Here is a 26,924-nt window from a genome sequence, read left to right as displayed (position 1 = left end):
ACACTTTTATGTTCTATGTATGTGCAGCATAGATTATCATCATACTTGCACACACATTTATTTTTAAAATTTTCATTGTTTCTCTCCCCAAATTAATCACTTTAAGATGTGATGGTTTTTTGTGCTTACCTCATAAATCAACACTAACTTCTAAAATCTGAGTTTGTTTGGTAACTTAAGCTAAATAGCTACCAGGAGCCACCTCAGACATTTAGAATTGTTTTTATACCTAGATAGATTTTTTTTTTTAATCCTGTAACAAGGTTGGCTCCAGTTAAAACTGGGTGAAGCTTATCCAAGGTATTACTCCATTGACTTCCCTGTACTTACATCAAGTGTGAGCCTGACCCTGGTGCACACTATTAAAATTTTTAAAAGTCAGATTCAGCAATGTTCTTTTTTTATTATTATTAGGAAACAAGCAGTGCAAAATTATATAATGACCTATATTCAGCAGGAGAAAACTTGAGATTAATCAAAATGTCAAAGACGTATAAAAGATACATTAAAATAGAAAATCTACATAAAGTACAAAACATTTCACAAAAGTACAATCTGACTATGGCCCTCAGTCCAGTAAATGCTTTGAAAAGATTGCACACTCTCAGACAAGTAAATGTATACACACAGATCAGCTACCAAGTGCAGATGAACATAAGGCATCTAAGATACATTAAACCTACTCTAAATGAAACTGCAACCAAACTGCACGTGTGCCATATCCAGCACATTTGAAACATTTGATGTTCCTGTGTGAATAGTGTCCTTGGAGGCACCAAGCTCCTATTCCTTTTTTAAATTTGAAAATATACATCCCTATTTCCCATATTAATTACCACAGATGAATGACAGTTGTCATTTTCTAGTTTGCACAGTGATTCCACTGTACAAAGACACTTGTAGTGTTTTCAGCTACCAACCATTTGTTCCCATTACTTACTTAGAAGAAATGCAAGTAGTGTAAGGCTTACAGATTTCCACTCAAGCAAGCACAAAATACAGATGTCTGCCTGGAGGAATTCTTCGTATTTTTCATCACCCATTTAAGACACATATATATCAGTACAGACAACTAAGACATGCAAAAAACCCACAAATATTAGTTACTGCCTTAAAATATAACAAGAGCAGTTTTTCCTACAAGCCATTTTGAGAGAAGGTTAAAGACATAAGCAACATATGTCTCAGTGAGCTCCAGAAGGGTGTATTAATACATTCTACTCACAAGAGCTGCTGTTTTGCATCACATCTACTCCAGTGTTTGGGGCTATACCCAACTAGAAGGAGAGGAGATACTGAACAGACCAAGGGCCGTTCCAAGCCTGTGCAGTCCATGCTTGGGGGATAGTAGAATTAATGAGGAAATGAGAAAAAAGCAGATGGTGTTGCAGTATTTCTTCCTACATATTTGTCACCTCAAGCGGTTTCTATACAGGCAAAGCCCCGGGGCCCCACCTGGTAGACATATAATTACCCTAAATGTGCACTTATGTTTCATTACACCTTAACCATCACTATGCACACTGATTACAAGTATCAATCCATTTCATTTTCATACACCTCTGCAGTTGTACAGCATTCAACTGTGAAAATTCAGCACTCTCGTCACTTCTAAAACAAGGCCCATGCTGATAAACAGCAGTGGGCAAATTATTTGTCACTCTGTAGGGTGCCAGAAGGGTTTGATAAGGATGACATCACTCCCATTTTACCAATAACAATGACACTAACAAGAACATGTAATCAGCAAGCCTCAGTGCTTGGTCTAGCTGTGTGGCAGGTGCAACTCTTTTTATGCTGCAAGTAAGCCAGCCAGCATTAGCTTCCAGCACAAGTACAAAACTATTTATTTTATCAGAATGTTAAGCAGAAGTTGGCTTCCATAAGGCACTGCAGCTGCTGTCCCTGCTTCTACAGATGCTTTCATTAATTTTATCAAGGACATACTGAAGTAAGTGCTTGATCAGCACAATGGCTATTTAGGAACAGCTGGAGAAATGAAACAATTAGCTTAAGGAGACTATGTAAGCCCAATGTGCAAATAAAATAATTAGATATTTTTTTAAATGCATTAAAATATATGTAACAATGGAGTACAAATCTTTATGAAGCAAGAGTTGCAGTGGGGATGGAAAAGAAAATAAAAGCTTCACAGCTCTAACTTTACTATATCTAAATAAAATTTCTGTAACCTGTAAAATTACCCATGTCACAGAAATTTTAACATTATAATACCTACTTAGGTACTTTAAAAAGTAAGTTACAGTGAAGGATATTGCAGTTCATAATAGCCAAGCATGAAAATGACTTTAAAATCCTTATAGAGATTTCATTTTAATATTTGCTGTGAAGAGATTTTTGAAGAGTACAGAAGAGTAGAAATGTTAAAATATGATTTGTTTTATGACACCTTTACTGCTCGGAATATTTAAAAGACCAAACACTGTACTTAATATATAAGATACAAATTATGTTATATTTCTCCTTCTTCGGAAAAAAGCCTCATATCGTGCTCTAACAAAGCATTAAAAAAAAAACAACGCTTACTCCTTCTTCAAACTCTCATGGATAAGCAAACACTGATATCTGGTTGATTAAACCCCAAAGAAAATTTATATGCCTATGTTTGCGAAAAACTTTCCACCTAACAGTGAAAGCTGAGTAGCTGAAGTTTCACCTCCTTGCATCTTCAGGGCCATTCAGCTACCACTCCTCACAGATTTCTGAAAGAACAGCAACAGAGAAATTAATGCTAGTTTTATTGTCGCCTCTGCTTCTGCTCAGGATACTAAGGGTTTTCTGCAACACTCTTATTCTGTCTCATTGTTGCAGCCTGGGAAAAATATGAGCAGATGCAGGTACTAATTTATTTACAATGAAGGAAAAAGAAACAGTCCTGGGGAATGGTAAAAACAATAGGGAGTGTTCTTCATAGCAGAAAATCTGGTGCAGGACGACAATAATTACTTCTGTAAAAGTGCTCTGGGTAATTTCACTGCAGGCAGCTCAGTCTGATGCAGTGTTCCCACATGTGACAGACCACCCTGTGCTGCCTTCAGTAAAGGGTATGGTACTGGGGAGCTGCAGCAGGCATGCCCAAAGAAATCACTCTTATGATGTTGTAAGTTTTGTCCAGACACGCCGTTTGAATCTCATTTCCACACCCAAGAATGGTAAGATGCTTCTCCTTGTATGGAAGACAGAAAAATCTACTTGCAGAAACTGGAAAGCACTGAAGTAGGAAGAAAAGATAAGTCGGCTATACCCTTCCAGTCGTTGAATGCACTTGACATTTACAAGGTTTAGCAGAAAATGTATTTATTCTAGGTAATTACCTGAAGTAGTCTGCAAGCACATGTATTTTCAGTGAACATGAAATACACCTCCATAGATTAACCAGAAGGTCTTTAAAAACCCCACAGTTTCTAAGTAAGAATGTCTTCTCTACTGATAATGAAACAGAACTTCCTTGAACTCTTCATTAACCCTTCCTCTTTCATATCCTACAGCCAGAAGCTCTACTTATTCTGTTTTGCTATAATAAAATGTGTTCTACACAAAATTCTGTTCATGTCATCTGTGTTCAAATAACAGTACTCAGCACTTCTTCACATACTAATGTTACATTAGCTCATGTGAATAATGTAGTCCACACATATTTTAGTTTAAATATATAAAGGTAAACTTTACTGTTTGAAGAGTATTACATATTACTTGCATTAGACAGATCTCTGTTAAGTGAGTGCTATGAGTATTTCTGGCTGTCTTCCAGTGAGACTCTGCACGTTAAAAATTAAATCTTTTAAGAAGTGTTATTTCTAATGCTCAACTTTTGTTCAAAAAGTATGTCTGTCAGCTTATTGTTTATCCAAACCCAATGAGAAGCTCTACTCTGGTAATGAGTAGGATTCCTACTGTGCAACCAAAAAGAAGTTTGGGGGAAAAAAAAAAAAGGCAGCTGGGAAACTGGATTTTTCTGCTCTGCAGAGTACTCACATAGATTAAAAATCATACGTTTTATCTACATGTAGCAAATTTAATTTTGATATACACATATCTATCCTGCTCTCCAAACAGCTTCATTTTCTTAACCATTACTTATTCCTTTCCTTAAATAATTTGGAAATTTCTGAGGTTTTCACCACAAACTGAAGGTTAAGCAATCTAGATTCTGGTGAACTAACCACAAAACGAGCCTTCAAAAAATCTAGTCAAGAGACAACACTTTGTTCCAATTCCACAGGAGGAAAGTCCAAATGAAATGGCCCTTCTTGGGGGGCAGTGTTACTTAGGTAGAGGACAAGTGCTTACTCCAACCACGTGGACTTTTCAACAGTGACACAGACAACTCAGATTTCACCTTTAAAATTTACCAAAAAAAGTCTCAGAGATTTCTGAGGTCTGGTTTACATGGCACACCTCAAAATTTCACTTAAGAGTACACATTAATCTTCTAAAGTGTACTAGAGCATCCTATAAGTCATGACATGTTTTTCATGTCCTTTCCACTTGGTATATCTCCAGCATATAAGGCATCATTTTTTTGTCACCAACAGGACAGTTTCTGATAAAATAGTTTCACAGTGGAGTAAAAAAATTAAATGTCTCTCCTAAAAAGTTTCCAGATGACTGATACACGTTAAACTCAGAAATAAAAATTGATATAAAAATACTTTCTAGACAACCTGGAAAAGAAAAAAATCTATGGGTACAGAAACAGATGAAGTTCACAGTTTACTATGTACATACAATTTTTCAGGTGTTACACCTCATGCAACACAGCATTATAATCCTGAAATAATAAAAGTAATTTAACTAGCAGGAGATACATTTAGGAAATCAGGCAACAGGCATGCTTAACTTAGGATAGCTGAAATCATTTTGGGCCATGACAGCTACAGTCATTTTAATATCTAACATTTTGTTAACTTTCAAATCAATGCCTTGTGACATGAAACGCCTCCAAATGATGGAAACCAATACAGAGTTCAATCATTTCAGGAAACTCTGCTGTTATGAAATGGTATATTGAAAGGTTAACATCTGCCATTCGAGGGAAAGATAAAAACTGGAAAAGAGAAGTAAACTTTCAGGCTTGGGGAGGTCCATTTTTTCCATCATCACTGTACTTCTTACCACAATTTGATAAGAAGTGGATCTGGTAGATTTTGCTAAAACTTACTTTCGAAGGAAAGCATTAAGCCATTTTCATAACACGAAGGACATGTTCAGGTGAAGGAATGAAATGCTTTCAAATGTTTTCTTCCTCTTTATTGCGACATCACCAGGCACTTAATTTGAGAAACTAACACTACTTAGCCTGTTCTCCACAACAGATCCAGACAGACGAGCTAATATGCATTTCACAGTGAATTTCAGTGCAATCCATGCAACTGTAACACAAGAGTCTGCTCCAGTGTTTGAGTGAAAATACATTTGTTACATGTACTCCACATTTGCTTACCCCTCAAACACAGGACCTGAACTTATTTCTAAGACAAGGTATTTTAGCATCGATTTCCTAATTAGTTTTTTAGCATCATTTTTTTCTAATTCATTTTTGAAAGAGGAAAAATAAATTGCAAGAGGAAAGAAAGCAATATTCTCACACAACACCCCACCCCCCCACACCTCCATGATTTGTACTAGAGCATCCTATAAGTCATGACATGTTTTTCATGTCCTTTCCACTTGGTATATCTCCAGCATATGAGGCATCAATTTTTTGTCACCAACAGGACAGTTTCTGATAAAATAGTTTCACAGCGGAGTAAAAAAATTAAATGTCTCTCCTAAAAAGTTTCCAGATGACTGACACACATTAAACTCAGAAATAAAAATTGATATAAAAATACTTGCTAGACAACCTGGAAAAAAAAAAATCTATGGGTACAGAAACACGTGAAGTTCACAGTTTACTATGTATATACAATTTTTCAGGTTAAAAAATTGTTTGCACAATCAGTGCAAAACTAATAGACCTTCATCACTATCATCCACTAATACAGAAGACTGAAAGAGTAATAAAAATAAGCAATAGGTTTTGTTACTAGCATAAACTCCCAACACATTTCTTTTATTAGGAATCAAGACTAAAGAAATTAGTTCTGTGAAGAAATAATTGAATGTATAAAAGAATTTTATTTCTTTTAACATGCAAAGCAAGTAAGTCCTTGTGTATTTTAATGTAGCAAAAAGTTCCCAGTTCTTGAATATTTTACATTAGATTCTCTCTCGCCTTTTCATCTGCTAAGTTAGTTTTGCAAAAAATTTGAGAAAAAATATCCCTGTCCAGAATGCCTAGCAGCATGGCCATAAACACTTTCCACTTTTGAGTACCTCTGATATTTGACAGCTCTACGAGCACTTGAACATCATTTATCACGTTTATTTTTAATAGCTCTCCCTGGGCACAGCTGCCTTGGATGCCAATCTTCTTTTCTTTTGCCTCCTGTAAATATTTGAAATAGCTATTCATTAACAGTTGCAGATTTATTCGGCACTGTTGTACTGCTTGTGAACTGGAAACAGCTTTTATTTTTCTCTCCCTATCTTCTGGCTGATCTGAAAAATGCCTGCTGTTTAGGTTCAATCTGTCAGGATTGAAATTATGCTCCAGCTGAGAGCTAATCAAGGGTATCTGACCTGGTTTACAAATAAAATAGGAATAAGAACACTATTTTTTTTCCTTTTTGCTTTAGGACATTAGGCCCATATATGAAAAGAAACCATGACCAGGTCACAAATACAGTCACCCTAAATTAAAGCAGAAACAACTGGTCCTCACAGGTATTTTCCTAAAGGTTCTGGAGTATTCTGAGCCCTGACTGACAGCTCTTACACCTCACTTACATGCAATATTTGAATTTCAGATTTCAGTACTTTTGAACAACGTACACAGCATTGAAAAGGCATATATTTAAGCAATCAAGACACCCTGGTGTGCACATCAGGAGTCCCACATAGCTGTACAAATCACAGATTTTATTTTCATGGGGCGATATTACAGAAAAAAAAAAATTCTGTGTCATTCATCGTGATTGCTCCTAAATCTATTTCCACATACAACCAAACTGAATAAAAGCCACTCCTCTAACATCTGAACTTAACAAGTTGTACAAAACTCTTCAAAAGTGCATTTTAAGACCTGTTTGCTTTGATTTCAGACTAGAGAGGCCACAGAGCTTCCTAAGATTTATCAGTGCAAATTGCAACAAAGTTATCATTTCCATAGATCTTAATAATAAAATCAAATTCCTGAATATCACACTTGTTCATGTAAGGGGGTTTAAAGACAAGAAAAACTGCAGCCATGTCTTGTCTAATGAAAAGAGCCAAACTTACACTTGTTTACACTTGAGATATGCTGTGAGTTGAGTTGCTAGATGGTGAAGTCTCTTCCTTCTGTAAACTGCACCTTTTTCATTTCATCACATAACACTTTTAAAGGTCTTCAGAAGAAAGTTATCTCTGATCAAAACAGCTCTTAGTTTGCTATTATATTAATCTTAACATTTTCAATCTTATATTAGCATTAGATATGGAGATGACATGGCCTTGAGTCACAATGGTACTGCACAACATACCCACAAGACCATCCGTACTGCAAAACCCAACCTAGACTCGTAAGGTAAGCCTTCATCACAAAAGGTGATAGAGAGCAATATTAAAAATATAGAGAGCAATATTAGAATTACAGTCATGAGTAAGACCACTAGTCAATTTAGCCTAGTGTCTTTTCCCACAGAATGCTTAGTGGAGAATATAAACACAGGCAGTATGAAGTTATTTGCTGAATACTTAGCAAATTGCAGCTCCCTCGGTAAGATTTGTTATTATTTAAAGAAAAGGGATTCTTCTTCCAAACAGGCAAGCTTCCACTATGTCCTATGCTAGGGAGTTCCACAGCTTTCACCACATTATGAGTTTGAGAATCCCATTGCAATTTGTTCTGAACGTATTTCCCTTGCTAGTTTCACTTAAGGCCTTGAGACCTTGTATGTGTTGAGATATCTAGCACTGCTGTTCATGTTAAGAAGTAGGTGGCTGATCACTCATCTTGCAGTAGAAGGGGCAGTGGGGCACATATGACAGGACTCAGCCCATAAACCAAAATGCAGCAAGATAGTGTGCAAACTTCATTCTGAGAGGTTCTAGTTCTGTTACAACTCCTATGCTCCGAGAAAGGAGTGTTCTCCTTCACATTCCCATGGCAAAGAAAGAAAAAAGTTAGCAGAAGATATCCTCTTGACTAGTCTTGTGAGTGGGATCTTTCAGTGGCACAGAATGGTTAACGCTTGTTCCTACAGAAGGCCAAACTATCCAGGAGCAGACTAGTTACGAAATGATAAAAGAAATCATTGCTGCATTATGATAAATTACCTTTGGACACATTAAACATGATCTATACTGTACTTGGTAGATGTCTGGTGAAACACAGTGCATCAGATTTGTTAAATAAACAATTTGGAATCTGGTCACCACATCTGTTTCACAGTAGAACCTGCTCATGGTATTTTCACAGGAGCTATGGAAAGATCCAAATAGCTGATTGCACTACAGCATGCAGGGTTGAGTATCATAGTACTCTCATAATGTTCTGAAAATATTTCTAGTCCAGGTTTTAAAAAATCAGCAGTAAATACATGAGTAAAATATGTATCATCAAAGAAACACAAAAGTTCCCAAAGTTGAACCAATATTTACAAGTGAAAAAAAATACTGAAAAAAATCCAGTACACCCATGGTTAAGAAGCTGCATAAAACCAAACTTTTATTTTCAAACCAAATTAAAGACACAAATTTTCCTTTTCCTGAAAATAAAATCAATTAAAAAGATAGACCATGCTTTAATTTAACTGTTTTTAAACTCAAGACTAAATACACACAAACCCAACTTTATCTGCCTGGTAGAGTCTTGAACTAATGGCTGTGGCATTACTGAACCTCATGTTTTACGCTCCATTTCAAATAATGCAAACTTAACAAAAATTATTTTATAAATAAAATTAACAATGCTATCCAGCTTTCATCTGCTGCTGTTCCACTGAATAAGCACGGAAAGAGCATAACACACACTACTCTTGTTTAAAACAAACAAATTAAAAAAAATATAAAGGAAACATCAGATTCATGAGCTCTGCTCAAGAAGTCACAAGTTAGCCAAACATGCTATTAGTAAGCACGAAGACAAGAGTGTGTTGCAACTCTCACTTTTCCCCTTCCCCAGTTAAGGCATATCTTGCCTTTGGAGGAGGAGAGAAGACACCCCAGTATGTCCAGTATCACATGAAGGTTTGTAGGGCCATTTCTTATCCCATGAGCCACATAAACTGGCATAGGAAAAAGCAGCTCAGTGATGAGAGAAGAGCTTGGGCAGATTACTACACCTAGTTTTCCTGACATCCCTCCAACACCCTTCTCCAAAGGTCTAGTTCCACTGGGACACTGCAGAATTGTACTTCTATAATGTCAGCATCTGGGAAGATTCAACTTTTCTCAGTCACTAATGTCACCCCTTCAGGTTTCTAAAAATGCGTTCAGTTTTACCCCAGATCAGTCCCCCAGCCTGCTTCATACAAGGAACAGTCTCTCAGCAAGAAAGCAGGTGGCCTCAGCAAAGGATGAAAAACAAAAAAAAGCGGGGAGGGGGAAGGGAAGAGAGGAATAGAGATGGCCAAGAAATGCTCCTTTTACCTGTAATGGTTGCTTAAAGTACAGCTGAAACTATAGCCTAAGGTTGAAGATGAAGTAGTGTTTTTAGTTGTATACATCTCTGCTTTGGCTCCTTTCTATTAAACTTTTATTTCAAACAAAAATAAAAGGCGCTTTTTTTTCATAATGATACAAAATTAAACAGACTGGCTGTCATTCAAAGATTTAAACAGCACAAATGCAAATATTTGAGTAGGAAAATAAAAAGGAATAAGAAGACCAAATTATATAGAGCAAATGTGACCAAAAATTGGAGTTTTCTTTCTGTTGAAGAAAAAAAAATACAACCTTTGTGAAACAGACTTTTCTGGTTCTTTAAACTGCCAAAGCTAAGAGATTAGTGGAGTCTTATTGTCTGTAGAAGTCTTAGTCAGGCATGCAAAATAACCGTTCACACACATTTTGTAATCTTATTTCCAACACTGTAAGCTACAACAACCCCTGCACAGTCAAAAAGACTTAATAAAAACGGAACATTACTAGAGTAGGGTTGATGGAGACAAAAAGGTAATCTGGTCATGCTATGAGACATTTTGGCAACAGCATCAATACATCCGGCAAGTTATCTTCTGGACAATGCTTATGTACCTCTGAAAATACTAAAAGAGAGGACAACATCCTAAGCCAACAATTGTCTGGATTTTCAAAAAATATGCATTTTATTTCATATTACAGCATTAATAGGATTTATATTTTGGAACAAACAACCATGATATGAACAACACTTCGAAGCATCCAAGGAATCTATTTAAAGCTATTCAAACATAATAATCCCCATGGAGGGGAAAATATTACTTTCAGAAACACAAGCCAGCACATAGAGACTTTGACTCGTGATGAAAATCTTCATGTAAACATGATTTTTTGCAAATTATAGGGGGATATCTCCTCATTAAATGAATGACCATTCCTTGTTCCTGCATTATCTTCCTTCCAATCTTTTCTAAATAACAAACTTTCCTCTGCCATCACACACAAGAATCCAGACAATGCCCCAGTAGTAAATACACTGACCAAGCACTTTTATCCTGAATGCAATATTGTATTATTCTACTGCATTTCTCTTCAACTGTTTACAACACAACATTACAAGCTCTTTGGGGCCACAGGTTTGTTTTGTTTTGTTTTTTTTAAAGGTACACAGTACTTACACAGAAGGAATTATACAAATGTTAAAGAGTGACAAAGTGGTTTTCCTTGCAAAGCAATGGCCCAGTTACAGTTTTGCACATTACAATGCATACTTGCAAAAGCTAGTGTGATTCATTTGTGTCCTAACTGAGGCATGGGCATGACTTTTTGGCAAATTAAATCCTATGTCGTGATTGTCCTATGAGGCTGTAATATGCACAATTAAATGGATTGACGGGACTAAAACTTCTATCAACAGCAGAAGACGACATTAACACATGAAGTAAAAGAGACAGAGGTTTCCCTTCCTTGTTTCTGATGCCTAGGATCACAGGAGATCCGCAGAAAGGAAAAAAACTGGCATGAAATCATATAATATTGATATAATATAGAGTATGCCTACAAAATCTAACCAGCAAAAATCAAGTGAGTTTCCACAAAACCCACTAGAACTAGGCATAAAATTAATTTTTTTTTTTAAAAAGGTGACCTGAGGCAAAGTATCTACCACACAAAGGCATGAAGGCCTCCAAAACTTTTCAATAATAAAAGTTTTTCTGGTTTCTAAACCTGTCATGAATAACATGTTTTCCTAATGTAATTCTTTCAAATAATTAGATAATCTTAACCAGAAGTATCAATTAAAGCTTGACAGAGTTATAAGGAAATGAAAGCAAGATTATATTACTGAAAGTTCTTGGCAACTATAAAATTAGAAGATGCTATGGTCTACACCCTTAATGAAAACATTAACAACATTTTAAACTAAATCTGAGCCTGCTGTTGATTCTTAGCGTTTCTGTGAAAAACAGTGGCATGTTGTGAATCCCAGAATCCTTTGCGGCCAGAGGGCACAGAGATGATCAGTATGTTTAATATTTTGATGACAACATCAAACATACTGCAAGTGCACTGCAGAGTGATCAGCCTTTGGCAAAAGATCTTGAAAACACCGAATTTATTCTGCATGAGTTTATCACTTTGCATGTGCAATAGGTTGGAAGCATTCTGACAGCAGTGGATTGACTGCACACACAACACACTACAAATGCACAAGAATGGCTACACGGCTTTTGGCTCAAAGTCAGCTCACATCTGGCCATCTCAGAAGGAGACATCAACTCTAACTGCAAAAGACCAAGTAAAAACATGCAAAACAAAGTAAAAACATGCAGAGAAAATTAATTTTTTTAAACACAACTATTTTTAATAAAATAAAGGATTAGCATAAAACCCACATAGATACATTTTAACACTTATTTAAATGTCATAATAAAATGAATGGAGGCAATTTTTTAAAACACGTTAATAATGGTGTTGTCCAAATGCTTCTTCAACACTGACCAGCTCGAGGCATTGACCACCACTGTAGCAAACCTGTTCCAGGGCATGAGCATCCTCTCAGTTAAGAAGTATTTCCTCATGTTAAGTCCAAACCTCCCCTGAGGGATGCAGCTTTGAGCCACTCTCATGCTTCCTGACACTAGATGCCAGAAAAAAGAGAACACCACTTCCCCCTCCCCTTCTCAGAAAGCTGGAGAGAGCAATGAGGAAAAAAGCTAGACACCAATAACTTCATGTAATTGCCACATTTTTGAAGTACAATTTAAAATAATGCAGAGGAACTTTTTATGCAACAAGACATGCAGAAGACAACAGAAATAACAGCAACATCTTAGTCAACTTGACTGTATAAAAAAGTGTGCAAAAAAGATGGTAGGGAATTTTGTTCAGTGCCAAGAGGAAAGCTCACTTAACTTCTAATTTTCTTACTCAAAAGAAGCTTGAAAATATCCATGATATTGTAATCTACTACTATGAAAAGACATTTTTATCCTTTAAAAATATCTCTTTGCTGTAGGATGTTGGTTATGTGTGTTGAAACATCTGCTACACAGCAGTTCTTACATACCTGAAGACACTGCTTCTAATCACTACTGATGGATTGTAATTATATCTTTTTCTCTAAGGATCATTAGAAAAAGCTACATGCAGCCAATGAAAACTGATTCATTATGCTATCCCATATAACCCTACGAAATGGCAGGCTAGTACCAAAATATTTATTTTGGCCTAAGTGTTCCATGAATTAGAAAGGTCAGAAGGAAAAAAACTTAATACATTCATAAGACACAAAAGACAATACAGAAAGAATTTTAATATACTTAATAACAACAACAAAAAACCCTAGCTCTCTAGCTATAGCCAAAAAGCACAGAAAAACAAAGAGAAGTTGTTTATCAAAGTGTCTCAAGTACAGCAGCCCAAGCTCCCTGGAATGCAATTTCAAATTATACTTCAGGAGCAATATTAGAATAAAGTCTACTTTCCTTACAAGTCAGTAAAAAGGCTGACAGAAGAGGTTTGCCTTAGAAAAATACTGTCACCATTTTCCTCCTTCCTCCCAAGGAAGTTAAAAAACTCAGTTCCCAGACATCAGTGGGTAACAGCAGTGCACTTTTCTTTGTGTTGAATTTGTTATCCAACATGTTGCTCAACGAAGGCTCTTCATCCCATGGCTAGCATGGAAGAACAGTCAGATTTCTTTCACGATAGTTGAAAGGAATTGGGAAATAAAATTTAGGACAAAGATGCATGGAAAAAATGTTTGACTTCTGATAATGCTGAGAGTCCACAGCAGTGTCAGTGTGGGTGCAATAGGAGTACATATACTTGGTTAACTGAACAATTACACTTAGAGAGCAAAAACATTAGTGAGCAAGGAACTAAGATCAGCTGAGTAAGTTTTCCTTGTGGGCCAGGCTTAGGATCATTGGCAAAGGCCTTGTTTAAACAACCAAGACAGCTTATTCGCTCCTGGGTCTGTGTCCAGGCTCTATCACATCAAGGTTTCTTTCACATCAAGGTGAGACCTGTGTCTACAACTGCTCTCCCTACAGAGTTAGTTTCAACTCTAGAAGGACCGTGAGTACACAGCCCAGGTCTCCCTCTGGATAACTGGGCACCCATTCCCTGTCAGCATGTTCAGAGACCAAACCCACCACTGAGAGCGTAGCCTAAGCATCCTAATTTGGTACCGCTTCTGCTAATTAACAGGAAACTAAAAACACTGCTGATACTTAATATTTGTCCTTTAATGACTGTCAGCTGCTCTGAAATCATACAGAGAACTTAACTGGTAGTTTTACACTAGTAGTGTAAAACAGCTACTAGTAATAAAGCAGAATGTCTTGACAGTTCTTCTTAAGAATTACTAAAACCAAAGATCCTCAGCAAAGCTCAGAGTGATCTGAAAAGCTCTGAAAACCAGTCACATTATATAAAATCAATCCTTATCATTATGAATGAACATCTGCTTCCCGTAAACTTGTAGAGAGAAAAACATTTAACGTGAATCTCCTTTAAAGTCTCAATACTCCAAAACCTACCAGATTAGGGATAATTGCTAAAGATAACTAATGAAAGCCAAAACTCCTAATTTTATTACTACTCCTCTCTTTTGTAATGTCACATGTTGTCAAGATTTCCTAACCAGAATACTGGAATAAAAATAAATTATATTTTGCCATTACAATTATCCATCCAGAACCAACTGTTCCACATAGTCTGAGAAACAGTGTTTCCCAACAAGATGTGACTTTCATTTGAGCACCCTGGTTGCTACCATAAAATAAGCTAATATAGTAGTAATTATAGAGTGTATATTTTAATAGCATATATTCCCTGCCACCTGCAACAGGCAGGCAATGCTAAAGAAGTGTAGTTTTGTACTGGTAAATGCAGAAGATTTTCATTTTAAACTAGAAAGAAATAACAGCCAGCTCCATAAAAATAGTTATATTTTTAATTTAGTTTGCTGAATGGGCAAAAAATTGCTTGTAATATAAAGTATTATCTTTGCCCAGAAAGTCTCTCACAATATGTAGGTTTTACAAATCACTAGGTAGCATTTTCTGTTAGGTATCCTTTCATGATCATGGAAATCCCGCTTAAGGAAAAAGAAAATCAACTTAAAATCCTGCAATTTATCCAAAGCTATCCCAGGACACCACTCCACACAACATTCAAACCTCACACTTGTTTAACTTTTGTGTCTCCTTGGCACACTATTCACCAATGGCAGCTATGCCAGCCTTCCACTTCATATACTAAGCAAACCCACTTTGTTATATATAAAGTAGCTTTGGGAAGGAAAGAAAGAGCCCTCTCATAACTGTAAATGCAATCCCTAAAATAAAGCATTGAACATGACACAGCACATTTTGAAAAAAAAACATACTGATGAATTGATGAGCCAAAGAAAGTGCTGCACAATCAGCTATAGAAAAACTCTTTGCATAAATAACCTTACAGTAGACATTTGTTCTCTACTCAAAGACCACTTCACTGTATTTCACAATACTTTTTCTATTACTAGCTGTCTTACACAAGTCTGCTATATATTGCGATTTGACAAGTCTGACCATGTAAAAAATTCAACTACTTACTAAAAGTTGAACTTTACAGAAAAAAACATTAAAGTTAAATAAGAAAAAAACTCAATAGACTACTTTCAATTTGAGATAGATTACTTTGTCAATGAAATTCTGTGAATTATTGATGTCAGTTGTAACTTCAAAACTACTATGGAGGTCAGACAGGAAACATGACCCATACAAAGTATGCAAAAGCCCCTCCATTTCAGTACACTTTAACATTTAGTCCAATGTATTAACAAAGTATGCAGCATGTATGAGAACCCTACAACACACTATTTGTGCACATTACACTGAATTTAAGATATTACAATAATATACAAAAAGAAAAACAACTTATTTCAGAGGTTAGAAATCTACAAGATATAGGCTGATACTTTTTCAATCACGGCTATTTCAGCCATCTCTTTTTAATCAGCTGGTTTAAATCAAGTTTATGTTTATACAAATAATCTGAACACTCATGTAAATTATTACAGCTCCACCATCTGCTGTCATCTAGTTACCATTCTCAGCTGAGTATTGATCTTTTATTTTAAAAATTGACCAAAAAGATTAAGGTTTGGACCCTAAAGTATACTGAAATAAATGCCTACTTACCCACGTCATGTATGCAAAACTCTCAAAACCCACCAGCTAAATAAAGTCACAGAGCTGAATTTTGACTGAAAAGCCTAAGAACTTAAAAAATCTTCTGAAGGCATCTTGGAGAAAAACATCAAAGAGAGTGATGCTGTCAGGCACCACCTTACAGCTGCTGTCACGCAGATGTCATACTATTATCTACCATATTATTATGGAAGCCCAAGAGTGGTCCACTAATTACTTGAAATGGCTTGCAGACAAGTAATGCAGCATATCCTACAGCTTGGAAATTCTTGCATAGAGTTATCCTACCCAGATGCTGCAATACAGAAGTGACTGAAGAAAAATTAGGAATATCTGACCACAACACTAAAGCTAGTTCTGGCAACATACTGATGATAGAAACGATGCTTCTAGATGTTAACTGTAATCTTACCAAAGTGTGATCACCTGAATAAAGCATTTTAGAGAACTTCTTTGGGTTGAAATTTATGGGCCTGTAATAAAATGTCCTGAAATATAGGTCTTCTAATCCATTTTCAGTGTGTTCCACAATGGAAACATCCCATCTTTCAAGCCTATCAAATTGTGTACTGCAGGAATATATACATACTAAACACTGCAAACAACATCAGTCTCTCTTTTCTTATATGACTCAATCGTGCAGTTATACAAAATAACCACATACTGTTTTGCTGCTGTTCTTCTAAGATACTTGAGTTCTCCCAACAACAATTATAAAGTGGAATAACTTTTCATCACACATCTGTAACTCTCTGCATTTTTCACTAGAGCTTCAGCAACACATCTTCTGAGAAAACAGAAGTGATTGTTGAAGAGACTGTGGCTCAGTAACTCAGCAAGAGATTGAATAATGACTTTGAATTGCTTAAGTCTTTCACTTGATTGATGAAGTTTCTGCAGCCCAGCTGCAGCAAGCTGGCAGCAGTAAATTCTCCATACACTGCAAACTAAGTATCTGACTATTTCATTCCTGTTTCTAAGTATGTGAAAGCTGGAGCCAAAGCCTGTCATTTTACCGCTCAGTACTTGCTTCTTTCCTTACGTCCTCTAACAGAGGTACTACTGTAAGGCCAAATAAGAATAGAACTCCCTGGAGAAGCCTGCTGTGAGACATGTCATAGCATTTCTTCAAGAAATTTCCAAACAATAGCTTAAGGGTAACTTTTTCCATTAGAAATCAAGTTATTTTGAAACAGCCAATATTTATAATAAAGGCCATAGTGCAGCAGATGAATAGAATTACCGATTTTTCAATCCAAATGTACAATACTTGAAGTTAAAAGTACTTTCCAAATTTTCACATTCATTGTCGGCAAAGACAAATAAAACTCCAGTATTCTTTCTTGTTATATTGAGTAAATACATCTTTATGTTAAAATAATGTGGACTTTGTGGCATATAAACACAATTATAAGAGGACAGACAAGTCTGATTTTTTTTCCCACACATACCATAAATCTAAATAAAATTTAAACAGTTAACTTAAGAAAGATCATAATCCTGACTATATTGCCCAGATCTTCTCTTATCTTTGCCATATTTCCTTGCTGAATAGTCCAAAGTTTCTTCAGAACTTTTCAACAGCCATGTAGTGCTATCTGAATAACACTATTCTTATGCTACTTATAAATGGCAGCTTCTCTCCTGCTCAATAAGTGACTACTTATTGATTTCAAAATCACCCATCTTGTACTTCTAGCTTTCTGAAACGTTTCCTGAACTTCTTCTCCACCAAAACAATAAGTGTATTTAAGCATCTTGTATTTCAGTTACTGACCATTTCATAATATGCCTACAGGTTTTAGAAAATTGTGCTACTAAACAAGAAACCTGACACATGACAGGATTCCTGTCTATCCTAACAGACAATCCAATTCACAGCAAAGACAGCATTAATTCTACAAACCTAAGAGAGGAGCTTGGCTTTTAACAAAAGCAAAAGAAACAGGCATTTCCAATCTTAAAGGAAAACTTTCTGTGTGGATAACGTAGAAATTAGAATTTATGAACATGGGCTTTGATTACAAAAAGATCTGTTCCCTGAATACTACTGATAGAAATAGCCAGAAGTTCATCACTGGTATTAATGAGGTTCATTATGGATCTCTAAATAAAGATGGATTTAAAAACACTTTTAATCATTGGAGACCTACTTCTTACTAGAACAGTTGCAACACTCAGACCCATAAGCAAAACCCAATGGATGTAGTTTGTACATGCAAAGAGGATGTGACATCAAATGTTGCACTTATTGCTCTGCTTTCAACTCAAAGTATTTGATACAGAAAAAGAAGGAGCTGCTACAGCAGAATTACCTCTGTATTTTAAAATGTACATTTAATCTTCCAGAATGCCTCTTACCAGCATCATTTGGAAATCTGTATTTTTGAGACATAGGCAAAATTTAAAGAACAAATATTAAGAAACAATAAAGCTATCATAACTACCAGACTTACATGAGTTTTAGTCAGATACTGGCACAGAGAGTGTACTGCAGGAAAAACTTTTGATGTTTGATTGAATCCATGTGACATTATAAATATTCTAGTAAACTTAAAAGCTCTTAGGCTTTGTATAACTCTCAGAAACATCCCAGAACTTCTCTTGGAAATCCATTACTAGAAAAAGCAATGTATCCCTAAACAGGGTTTTAAGAATCCTAGGGAGGCTCATGAAATTTACTTTACAGTTGAGTGAAAATAGGTTACTCTCTTACTCTTTAAGAAACCAGAGACAGAGTAAAATGACCAAATTTTACAGTTCCTCTGTTACAAAAAAAAAAAAAAAAGTTCCTTGCATAGAACTTCATTTGAGCAACCCTAAAACCAAAATGAAATATTCCTTATGGTAGGACTAAATTTTGTAAACAGAGGTGTACATCACAATGAAAGCATGGCTTTCTACCACAAAGGCCTTGCCAGACACAGCTATGACTATTAAGAACATCAGTACAATAACAGAGTCATAATGTATCACAATCATTACCTGTGAAAATAAGATGTTTCAATGTCTGACTTTTTTTGTAGGGATGAAACTCCTTACCTTGAAAAGACTGTTTGGCTCTGTCCACTAGTTCTTCAATTGGATAACTTGCTAGATCTCCTCTGGCATGCTTAGTTTTACAGTAGGTACATGCATTGAGACACCTGTTTAGAAAATTAAAATACTCAGTGTTTCTAACCAAGAAAACTTTTATATGCACAGCTATATTTTAAAGTACATCTGGAAAAATGAGATCCTGTATCTATGACCAGAAAATAGTAGTATTCCATTTTAAAATCAATGAAATAGTTTGACAAGTGTTTTGCCTTCCTAACTTCTTTCACATCTATATAGAAGGTGAAACCACATACAAAACCCAAGTGTTGGAATTCACATATTTTTAGAAAGCTATAGGTTAATAATTGTCCATTACTAAAGAGGAATCTTCAGGCTTCCAATCCCACTATTATATAAAAGATCCAACCTGAACAAGAATATAAAGGAAAAAAGTCCTGAAAGGCTCCAAGTAGATTTTAAAAACAGCATGTATTTTTGAAAACACATTTCAGTTAATTTTTCCTTCTCTCCTTTGGCTTGTATAAAGAAAAAAAATAATGTAATGAGGGCAGAATCACCAAGTAGAAAGACAGTTTGGCACAAGAGATTGGGGAACTAATGAAAAGTCCCATAAGATAATGAAAGAATAATGTGAATGCTTTTAATTTACCTGACAATATAGTAAAGGCAGACTAATTCGAAGTACAAGGAGGGAAAATCAAAGCAAACAAAAACTACCACTCACTGTAAGTTTTTCTTGGATTAGCTTTTGGTTCCTGATAGTGCCATGAATGCAATAAGCAGAACATTAAAAGAAGCTTGTTTTGCTTCTTTTTTTTTTCCTTCTCCCCTTTTTAAAGCTGATATTGCCCTACAGCTTTTTTTTTGTATGGGCTTGTTGTGACTCATATGTAGGACCTGGCACTTCACCTTTTTGACACTCGTACCATTGGCCTCAGCCCATCGACCCAGACTGTTCAGCTCCCTCTGCAAAGCGAGCGACCTACTCTCCAGCTGATCAACACCCCTGCCCACCTTAAGAGTCATCTGCAGAACTACTGAGGATGCACTTGATCCCCTACTCCAGGTCATCAATAAAGACATTAAAGAGGACAAATAAAACATTTGGGTGCCGGAAAAGGTGAACGTTCTAACTACAGGAGTATTACTATAGAACTTTCAAAACAGTACTGAAAAGGCAAAGATAGCACCAGGTCGGTTCTGATGAAGGCATCAGCTACAAGGCTGTGTTTACTGCTTGGACCTATTTTTTCCATCTCTTACAATGTCTAGCATCTCCATGATTAGATGATTACTGCTTTGCAAACTCTAAAGATTTTCCTTCAGAAAGACTGCTCTCACATGTTAGTTCTACTTCATTTGCAAAAGCAGTGGTTCAGATAGGGCAAAACACTGCACAAAACGTTTGCTTGGGTGCCCTCTTGCCCCTGCATATTACCTTCTCCATTCAACAGTCATATTTTCTTTCAGAGAACATCTAGATAGTTCATGATTGTCTCTGCTAGACTGGATATGTTTATTATTTTTCCTGCCTATCAGACCCAAATATCTGATTTTAGCATCCACTTTAGATCAGAAAACTAAAATATACTGCTTAACCACAGCAATCACTGTTCTATTAACTAAAAACATATACAAAAAAGGCTGCCAGTAAAACATCCAACTCTCTGTTAAAAATAGGGGGAAAAAAATCCCTAAATCTGAACATTTACAACTGCTCCAAATAACCGATTCATTCCCACCCAAACACAACTTATTCATCAGATGTATCTCACCTTTCCTTTGCAAATCAGAAGCTTTCATTGTACAAGATCTGAAGCCTGATTAAAAGGTAGTATTTGAAATTAAGAAAATGTAAGCAGATAATTGGTTTATGCTTTCTCTATGTAACCTGTGTAGCAAACGAAAACGTTTTCTTCTAGGTCACTAACATCTAAAGTATGCCACAAAAGGCTCTCCCTCAAAGCCCACGGATTACTCCTTTCTCATCCTCCTCCCCATACACAACTCTTTCAAATTCCTTCAGTTCTTCCAGGGTTGCAAAACAAGTCTCCCTTTTTTTTTCCCCCTTTTCTTTATTTTTTTTTTGTCTGTTTGTTTGTTTGTTTTTAAAGCCCAACTCTCCATTCAACCCAACACTTCATTAGTAAGTAGGCTCCTATCCAGACATCCCACTGCCACATTCCTTCCCCTCTACATCGTTCACTCAGTTAAAGTAGCCTTCTTCCACACAGCTACACAAAGATGGATTGGTAACGCAAATTGCCATGTCCTCAAGAGCACTACTAAGCTTGCCTCTGGTAGCCTGGATTTGTGTGTCAGTGGGGGCCAAAAGCCAGGCTTCCCCTCCCCTCAGCAGGACAGGGGCAGCAAACATGAAGAAGGGGTCTAAATACAGATGGGGAGATCAGGTACCAAGTACTGTCCTAGGTAAAATGGACTCAACTGGATGGCCAAAGATTGCAAGCAAACTCCTATCCCTTCACAAGGGCAGCTCACAGGCAATACTGTATTATTTTCTCCATATTTTCACAGTAGTATTATATTATTTTCCTAAGATAACTAAGGCAAGGTACTGGTTACTGCACCGCAGCTGCAGAGGGACCTGGCAGGGGCATTAAAAGGCAACAGCTCTTCCAGCAGTGCAGATGGCAAACAATCCTCTAGCATTTAAATAGCCACTTTCATGAGAACAGAGCAAAGCAAGTAAAGAAAAATAATTATTTGTCATATATAGGCTAACCCACAGATTTAGGTTTGAGGTTTGGGGTTTTTTGGTGGTTTTTTTTTCTGTTCTAGAGTTGTCCGGTTGGTTTTTTCCTCAATTTTGCTTTCATTTCAAGGAAACATAAAATCAGTTTCACAGCGGACATGTCTGCCCTTATAGAACCAACACAAAAAGGTGTGGTTTACACTGATGATTTTTGTACTGATCTTTGTTTTCTCCAAAGGATATAACATTACCAGCTACTTTGTCAATCTTCTCAGGTCATCAAGAAGAGATCTAATTGGTGACAATGCAGGTTACTTTAACATCCTCCCTCTCACCCACAGAATTCTGTCAGCCATCAGTAATGTAGGTATGTATCAAGATATTATTTCTTGGCATGAATTTATTAGCCTTAAATTTAAGCTGGGATTTGGGGGGAAAAGAAAAAAAAAAAAAACAAAACCCACAAAAAAACCAAAACCCACCCCCACTAACAACTTCTATAATTTACTGAAATTTTCAAATTCTGACTTACTACAAGTTTGGTGTAAAAGTGAGTTTCAACAAAAATATTATTACAATTTTTTTGTCATCTTGCAGGAAAACACTGCTTTTTTTAGACTTTCAAGTGTGTCAATTGATCATAAGATTCATAAAAACTATAATGTTAGTAAATTATTTAAAACAAACTTCTAAATTCATTCCTGTATAATAGACCTAAACAAATACAAAATCTAAACTGGTATTGTTGTACAATAGAAAGGATTATTTATGCTATTTACATGGTATTTTTCTGTTTCCTTATCATGTATAGTGCATTTATAAAACACAGTATGCTACCTCTTTCTCTCTTCTCCTTACAATTTATGCACAAATCACATATTTCCTTACTACGTATTTTGCTTTGTATTTGTGTAGCAGTATTTGAAAAGCTCTACATCAAGAGTATTAAACACTAGAAGTATTAAGCACTAAGTAACAGTACTAAGTACTGAAACCTATATCTTGAGGATAAGTTTCACATCTTCCATCAATGCTCCTTTCCTACAAGACTGGGCTACCTGAAAACATTACAGTAGCAGCAGTTCTTCTCTGGTACTTCAATAAACTTTGTCACAAAGACAGAATGGAAATGTGGAGCAAGAAGTATGAAGAAAGAAGGGGAAGATATTTTCCAAATATCCACAGTATTATTGTATTATTTCTCCACATTTTCATGGTATTATTGTATTATTTTCCAAATATTCATAGTATTATGTAGGAGTGTTTCCAAGAGTTTTGTTACTATGGTCTTTAACTACAACTTCAGAGGGTTTGTTGATTTATTTTTGGGTAGGAGCTGAAAGCTGGGATTTGGAAGCAAATTTTTTTCCAAGTTTTGCTGCATCAGTTAACTTATTCCTACTATAAAAAAAAAAGTATTGTGGAATGCCTACATAACTTAGTTTTTATCTTCCTTGGTATTTAAAGAGATTATATAACAAAACCAAAATGAGGCAGACTTAGACGTAACATAGAAAAAGATCAATTTTAGAAAGTAAATCAGAAGAAGTAAAACTTTTAAATCCTATTTGTACCATATTCGTTAATTCCAACCTGGAAAAAGAAATAATCTTTTGGGTTACAGCTGACCAACAAAAAGATGCAGGTTGTAACTATTTGTAAAAATGCTGAACTAACCATTTTTCATAGATTTGAGAATTACCAATTCTTGAAAATAGAAATTTAAACCAAACCAAAAGCATAAGAAAGTTCTGTAGTGGTTTTTTCCCTAATAAGCCAGCCTCTACTGCAAGTTTCCAGCACAACAAATTACTCATATGCCCATGCTGTCACATACTCAGACCACAGACAGTGGAAAAAGGCTGTTGGGAACTCTGAGAATCTGAGCATTGTTTCTTACCAAGTGGCATTCACCAGCAAGTGGATCATCTAAAACCAGCCCAATAGGTAAAGCTCTCCCTAAAGATCACCCTACAATTTGGCTACTGCTCAAACACATAGGACTAGGAGCTGCAAGAGAGTATTTGTGTTTAAACTGGAAGCTTTTTTCAAGCATTTAAAGCTGATTTGCAAATGTTAGTTCATATTAATACAGGTCAAAGGTTTCTCCTGCACAAAGAAATCACAGACATTTCTAGAAAAAATAATTAACGATCATTGTGTTCATAGTTACCAGTATGTTTTGGATAATTTTTACAGTGATTCCAGAAAAAACCCCTCAGTCCTGGTTTTCCAACATACTAAACAGATTAAGGTACTTTGAATTATTAACCTTTTGCTTTGCATTATTAACCTTTAATCAGCTATGTGCCCAATACACAGAACTACTCACAGCAAAGTAAAATATTATTCACAGATAAATTACTACCATGTGGCTAATTAAAAACTTTCTGAACATGTTACCAAACTGTATATCATCAACATTTTGGTCAAGTGTCTGAAATTTTCTTGTAGACATAGGTAACAGTAGTCTTCACATTGCTTAGCTAGTATGTGCTCAAGTTGTGCATTAGATTAACCACAGTCTTCATTTTCAAAACAGTAATATTGCTCATAAAACACATATTTAACATGAAAGGCTACCCCTTGCAGATGGAACTAATTATGAGTAAGAATGCTTATGACACAGTAGACAAATAAAGACCTTCCTTGAGCGGGACTAATCAGTGGATTTCAGCAGCAGATGAGAATGAGGTACAGACATGAGGAGCAAAATCTTGGTTCCTCTTAATGGGACTTGTGCCACTAAGTTTAGTGAAGACAGGATTCCACCCTCAGATATGAAAAGTATAAAACATCTTCCATTCAAGAATCAGAAAACAACTCAATTACAGATCTTAACGAGCCATTAGTGTGCATGTCACTCAAATTGAAAGTGATTGATCAAGACCAGACATCTGTGAGCAAGATGGGAGAGCTGAATGCTGCAACAGTGTCACATGATAGAGAAGATCACTGCTGCTCTGCAAGTAGTTAATTTTGGGGAAATGTTCCTTTAATGTCTGGAATAATCCAGTAAATTCTTGCTTGGTAACAACCTAGTAAAATTCCTGTTTGGTATCATTCTGGTGAAAAAAAACGAAACCAAAACCAAGCAAACCTCAGTCCTGAGTTTAACAAATTAGAAATTTGCATATAATCATTAGTCACAATTCAGACTAAACACTAATATCAGCCTTTATGAGATTGGACTAGGTATACATATTCAAGATTTTATGAAGTTCACCCTATTGAAAAAAAAATAATAACAAAATTCTGCCAGTAGTGCAGTGCCCATGATCATCACATCAGTATAAACATGGAAAGATTGCTCATCACTGTCTCCCACAACATCTCACTGTATCTACCATCAGACTTCCTTAGGTAGCCTCAATAATTCCAGGCCAAGAATATTTTGTATTAGTAAACTGTGGTTTTCCTGAAAGGGGAGTGTCATTTACTTGTTTCAAAATACAGTTTGCAGAAGAGATTTATGCTTTTATAAGATACTTTTAGAGTTTATATCAAATGTAATTTTGGTAAAAATGCTCTGTAGTGTGAATAAAGAGAAAACTCCCCTTGCAGGCTTGACTGAGCAAAAGAAAGACGAGAAATACATACTCCCAGTAGATGAAAAGGAGATGGATATTAGTCACAAGTTACTAAACAAGAGTTAGTAGAATTCTACAAACATTTTTCTCCTTAGGCTACAAAGTTTCGACAACCTAAGAACAGCACTTATACTATATTTATAGTTAAATATCATACTATATTTATAGAATTAAATGACACTAATATTTCATAGTATTCTGTCTCTATGAAGTCTACTTTGTACTTCCAAAATTTCTGAATTCCCTCAAATAACTGCAAATGGATCAGGAGGAAAAAAAAAGTAATTCACAAGAAAATAAAAAATAAAATTTTTTTAAAAAAAGGCATGCCTAATATGCCTGACTTTTTTTTTGGGGGGGGAAACTGTTCTTTTGCTTGAAGTTTGTACATTTTAGAATAAAGCTTTTCAATCCACAATGACAGGGAATATAATTTCCTGTCAAATATTTGGGGCACTAGAGGATGTTTGCACTTTAAAAGTATTCAGGATTTAAAATACTTCTGTAATAGTGGCAAGCTATATCTCATGAAGGTTAATTAGTCTAAGCAGAAAACAACACTGTTACAAAAACACTGTTTCTAGTATCCCAGCTTGTTGAGACTGAGCTTGGACACCAGCCACAGGTGCTATGCTACATAGCACTCAAGGTTACAACACTTTAGATTTGAGAAAAGCAGGACTCGTCTGAACCTTCGTAGCCAACTATTTGACAAATATGCTCCGACAAAAATTCTGCTCTGAAAGTGCAGTGCCAGCCTAAAAAGTCTCTGAAAAAAGTTTCAGCAGAAAATAGGATGGTACTTCAAGCAATACTACACGGTGCATGGGAGTGTACACACTTTTCTCAAAGTAGAATGATGTTTTTTAATTCTGCAACCCACGTCATGCTCAGCAAAATGGCAAGAAAGTGTATTAAAATTTTGTTCTCTAAAGAGCTTTGAAGCCAGTGCTTTATTAGGTAATGTCTCACTAGTTACTAAGCAAAAGGAATTTGGAGAAAAGGCACCTCCATTGGTTTGATAAGCCATAATATGTTTTAATTTTGTACTTTAAATATTTGCATTTTGTGAAACTGAATTCCTGCAGTCAAGTGCAGGTAATTCAAAGGTCACAGCTGTGTAGTTATATCATCATACATTCACCTTGCTCACTTCAAGGCCAATGATTTAAACATCAGCAAAATCAAGTGCATCAACGGCGCTTTCCAATGCCTGTCTGAATAACTTCTTGAATAATTATTCTGGCCACATAGTTCTGCAATTGTTTTAATTAATTCATTAAGGCATTCTAAATTGATACTACAAGATAAAACATTCCACTGTTAAGCTGCATACATTTGTGTTCTGCATCCTGTCTCAAAATGGTGCATTGCTAGATGCTTACTGGAAACTGCAACGTTTTTTTCACTACATTCAAACTAAAGTTCTATGATTCACAGAGACTTAAGTCATTTTAAAAGCATTTCCAAACATCTGCTTGGCTATGTAGACCACAGCTTTGGGGGTAGATTATGACAGGCATTGATATCAAGAAAGGGACTCAGCTGAAATAGCACAGGTAGAGAAATCAGGTTCTGTGGTTGCACGGAGCAGAAAATGCCATGGTATTGTAACTACAAGTAATCAATTCTTCCAGCACTTCATAAAGAACAACAATATTTGAAAGATGA

General features: G+C 35.9%; 1 protein-coding gene across 1 annotated transcript in view; it reads right to left on the bottom strand.

The window, feature by feature from the left end:
* CDKAL1 (CDK5 regulatory subunit associated protein 1 like 1) overlaps positions 1 to 26,924 on the bottom strand; it is a 406,927-nt gene that overhangs the window by 202,568 nt on the left and 177,435 nt on the right. Inside the window, exon 9 of the mRNA XM_027654133.1 lies at positions 18,933 to 19,036. Within this exon, the coding sequence (XP_027509934.1) occupies positions 18,933 to 19,036 (104 nt within the window). The remainder of the gene's footprint in view (positions 1 to 18,932; positions 19,037 to 26,924) is intronic.

Source organism: Corapipo altera, unplaced genomic scaffold, assembly GCF_003945725.1.
Source record: "Corapipo altera isolate COAL_440 unplaced genomic scaffold, ASM394572v1 60, whole genome shotgun sequence".
Taxonomy (NCBI): Eukaryota; Metazoa; Chordata; class Aves; order Passeriformes; family Pipridae; genus Corapipo; species Corapipo altera.
The sequence above is the reverse complement of the archived record's forward strand: the minus strand, read 5'-3'. Positions and strand labels throughout refer to the sequence as shown.